Source organism: Macadamia integrifolia, chromosome 3 (assembly GCF_013358625.1).
Source record: "Macadamia integrifolia cultivar HAES 741 chromosome 3, SCU_Mint_v3, whole genome shotgun sequence".
In the NCBI taxonomy this organism is placed as follows: Eukaryota; Viridiplantae; Streptophyta; class Magnoliopsida; order Proteales; family Proteaceae; genus Macadamia; species Macadamia integrifolia.
In genome coordinates this window covers 8,087,096-8,090,466 of record NC_056559.1, presented here as the reverse complement: position 1 = coordinate 8,090,466, position 3,371 = coordinate 8,087,096, and the positions used below count along the sequence as shown (strand labels likewise).

Below are 3,371 nucleotides of genomic sequence, written 5' to 3'. Positions count from 1 at the left end.
CAACATGCGGGGCCAATAGTTTCACTTCACTTTCAGCCAAATAGATCTTTAATCCTTCTTTGTTTAGGGGTCGTGATAAATTACGGATTGAAGCCAAAGATCTCTCTTTAAGTACTAAAAGTTTATATAATACTTAATATATCACCAGCAAATCAGAGGGGCGCAGCGGAAGCGTGGTGGGCCCATAACCCACAGGTCCCATGATCGAAACCTGGCTCTGATAAAAAGAAGCAGCTTCTGCCATAATTTTTTGATGTTTCTTTCCTGTCTCTATCTTCAACTATTTTCCCTTTTTCCTTTTTCTCTCCTAGTCTCCTTTGTATGTTCTCTTTTCTTCTTGTTCTCTCTCTTCTAGTCTCTTTCTATGTTCAGCTATTTTATCTTTATCTTTATCTTTTTTATATATTGTGTGCTTCTGATATTTCATTTTTCAATCTAAAATGTTGAAGATATTTTCCCAAAATTTAATCACTCCAATCTAAGGAAACACATACAAAGTCACAAAAACAGTAGTCCCAGTAGTACCTTTTCCTCCTTTACAAGTGATATATGCAAAGGACAGTCCAAGCAATCTTTCAAAGTTTTCTGGTCTGTAAATCCTAAAAAGAGATTACATTACAAGGAATAAAGAAGAAAAGGGAAACCAACCCATCATCCATGAATAAACTTGCAGCAAAAATTTCTTCTAACATGTCGCCAACATCAACCAAGGATGAACCGACAGTGCATAAAACCTGAAATAAGCACACACACATGAAGAAGATGAACAGACTAGAAGAACCCATATATATATATATATATATATTTTTAAGAATATCTCAATTTCTATATCGAATTCAAGACAGATGCTAAAAAAGAAAAACCAGAAGGAATGGAAGCTTACTTGGGTCCGCATTAATGATCATAGCAGTCCCTCCAAAACTGCAAGTCCCTCCATTTCTCTTGTTCTTCTGCCAATAGCTGTTGAAAGCATAAGAAGCATGGGCGACAACCGAGTCGGGGTTGTAACAGCTTCCATGAGGCTTAATCTCCTCACAATCCGCACCACCTTCCCTACAAGCATAATCCATAGCCTCCTCTAATGTAGCTGCAGGAACACTAGGCTTTGCCACACACCAGAGAGGATTCACCTCCCCTGTTTCCGGCGATGGCGCGGCTCCCATGTCCACCGCACTACATGGGGGCAATGAGATAGAATCAGGTGGGTTCGAGGGGATGCCCAAAGGAGAGCCCTTTGGAGCAAAAGAGAAGGACATCGAAGGTTGAGGAGCGATCCCTGTTAATGGGGGCAGTGGGTTTTTTACCAAATGTGCAGGAACAGAGTAAGAGTTTTCAAAATTGAAACTCATGAATGAGAGCTTCCTGCTCTTGGGTTTCTGTTTTTCCTGGGTGCAGAGGACCACATTGATCCCATTCATCTGAAAAGGCCCAAGCTTTTTGATGGATTCATAATGTGCAGAAACCAAGTCTATGGCTTCAGATGACAATGGGGAAAAATCTGAAATCGGGCAGACACAATAGGTTGAGTTGGAGTTCAAAAGAAATCCCAACAGAGGATTGATAAGATTCGTGACTAGTTCATCTCTAAACAAGTTGGAATTTGGATCTAAACAAGCACCAGAAAAGGAAGCAGATACTTTGATTTCTCTCTCCAAACCCCATCTGACGAGAGAATAATAAATGTTCTTCAGAGATGGCAGAACCAAACCCCACATCTCTTCTTGATCTCTGTTGCAAAGGACATCATTTCCCACCACAATGTGGGTGATTTTGGTCGAAGGGAAGTAGGTTAGAACATGGGTCCTAACCCAGCTTTCTGCCATTGAAAGGCTAGAAGAAACCTCATAAAGATGGGTTTCACTCACAGACACAGCAACAGGAATGTCTGTGTGAGATAAGCTTCGAAGAATCATGGGAGATGGATCAAGTATGTTCAACGGTTCAATTGATTCTTGACCTGCATCTGTAACAATTACAGAGAAATGAAATAAAATCAATTTGAAGCTTGAAAGAAAGCAATCTATCAGGCAAGACAGAGACATTTGAGAGAGAGAAGAGTAGAGTTTGAGACCTTGCTTACCATTAAAACCCAGCAGAAAAAGAAGGGAAAGGATGAAAACCACCATCTTCGACATCTCAGATAGATAAGCGAATTGCTTAGAAAGAGAAGAATGTATAATATAACGACTTAAAAAGGTCTACTGCATTTGGGTTCTGGAGAGAGAGAGAGAGTAGTCGTTCTCTCGCATCAATGGAATTGAACTTGGTTCTTTTTCACTTTTTTTTCATGGAAATCGAGGTTTGATCCTTGCTTGGCTTGCTGCGCCTAAAATCCGAATATGAACAGAATAGAACTTAAAGAGTCATTTGAACAAATTTTCTTGCATACTTTAGACTAAAATCTGACCATTGTTTTCTTTAAAAAAGGGGGAAAAAAATCTGTCATTGAGATGTATGTTGGGTTCTTTATCACATGAATTAATTATTGTAACCCGGTGATCACCGAGAGGAGGTGAATCAGTGAGTCCAATTCTGATTCCCAAAAACCTGTTTGCTATCTAAGCAAGCAAACCTTGACACACGTCTCTGTTTGCACACAGTTGTATGCACACTCAGCCTCTTATAGGCACTTCCAAGTGTACACACCCATTCGGCATTCTATGCACTTCAATATATATAATGCAAACAATAAGCACACCCACAACATAGGGTTTTTAAGAGGTTCGGCAATTTGCCTACGTCCCCGGCGTAGTGCCCATAAAGGCTTCGTACCTACTCAATATACTACTTTTAACTGAGATGGCACTCACAATGCTGGTACAATGCGTAGCATTTACTACACGGGAGCACCCACTCTCAGTGCTTAGCACCCATTAAACATTCATTAAAGAATACAATAAATTGGGGCTTATATCAATGCCCTACAGTTAAGCCCTACCTAACATATTCATCCACAATTAGCTAGCATGCTTACAGTTCATCCACAACTAACCCTAGCATACATACATATCATTATACATGCATATAATGTGAATCCAAGATTAGGAAATATCACAACCAGTTGCCTAGGATGACTAGAAACTTGCACTGACAAGTTTAATGTTCACACCTTCTCTCCCCTTTGGTTTCTTGTTCTTCAAAGCAAACACAAGCAAACCCTCACTTGCTTTCTTCTCTTCCTCTTTGGCTTTGAGTCAATGCATTATCAACACACCTCAACCTCCTCCTCAAACCCCCATTAATGGAATAAACAAAACTCCCATTAAGCAACAAAACTCATTAATGGTTCTACCAACAAAGGGGGAAGCTCCTCTCTTCATTCTTCTTCTTCACTTCGCTTGGAAATAAGGTATCATCAATACCACCCAACT

General features: G+C 40.0%; 1 protein-coding gene across 1 annotated transcript; it reads right to left on the bottom strand.

Moving 5' to 3' along the window:
• Window positions 1-498: 498 nt before the first annotated feature.
• On the bottom strand, window positions 499-2,329 carry LOC122073055 (glucan endo-1,3-beta-glucosidase 1-like). The gene is made up of 3 exons (XM_042637561.1): window positions 2,081-2,329; window positions 884-1,963; window positions 499-734 (listed from the first exon to the last, which is right to left on the bottom strand). The coding sequence occupies exons 1-3, from the start codon at window positions 2,133-2,135 to the stop codon at window positions 703-705; spliced, it is 1,167 nt and encodes a 388-aa protein (XP_042493495.1). The 5' UTR covers window positions 2,136-2,329; the 3' UTR covers window positions 499-702.
• Window positions 2,330-3,371: the final 1,042 nt, after the last annotated feature.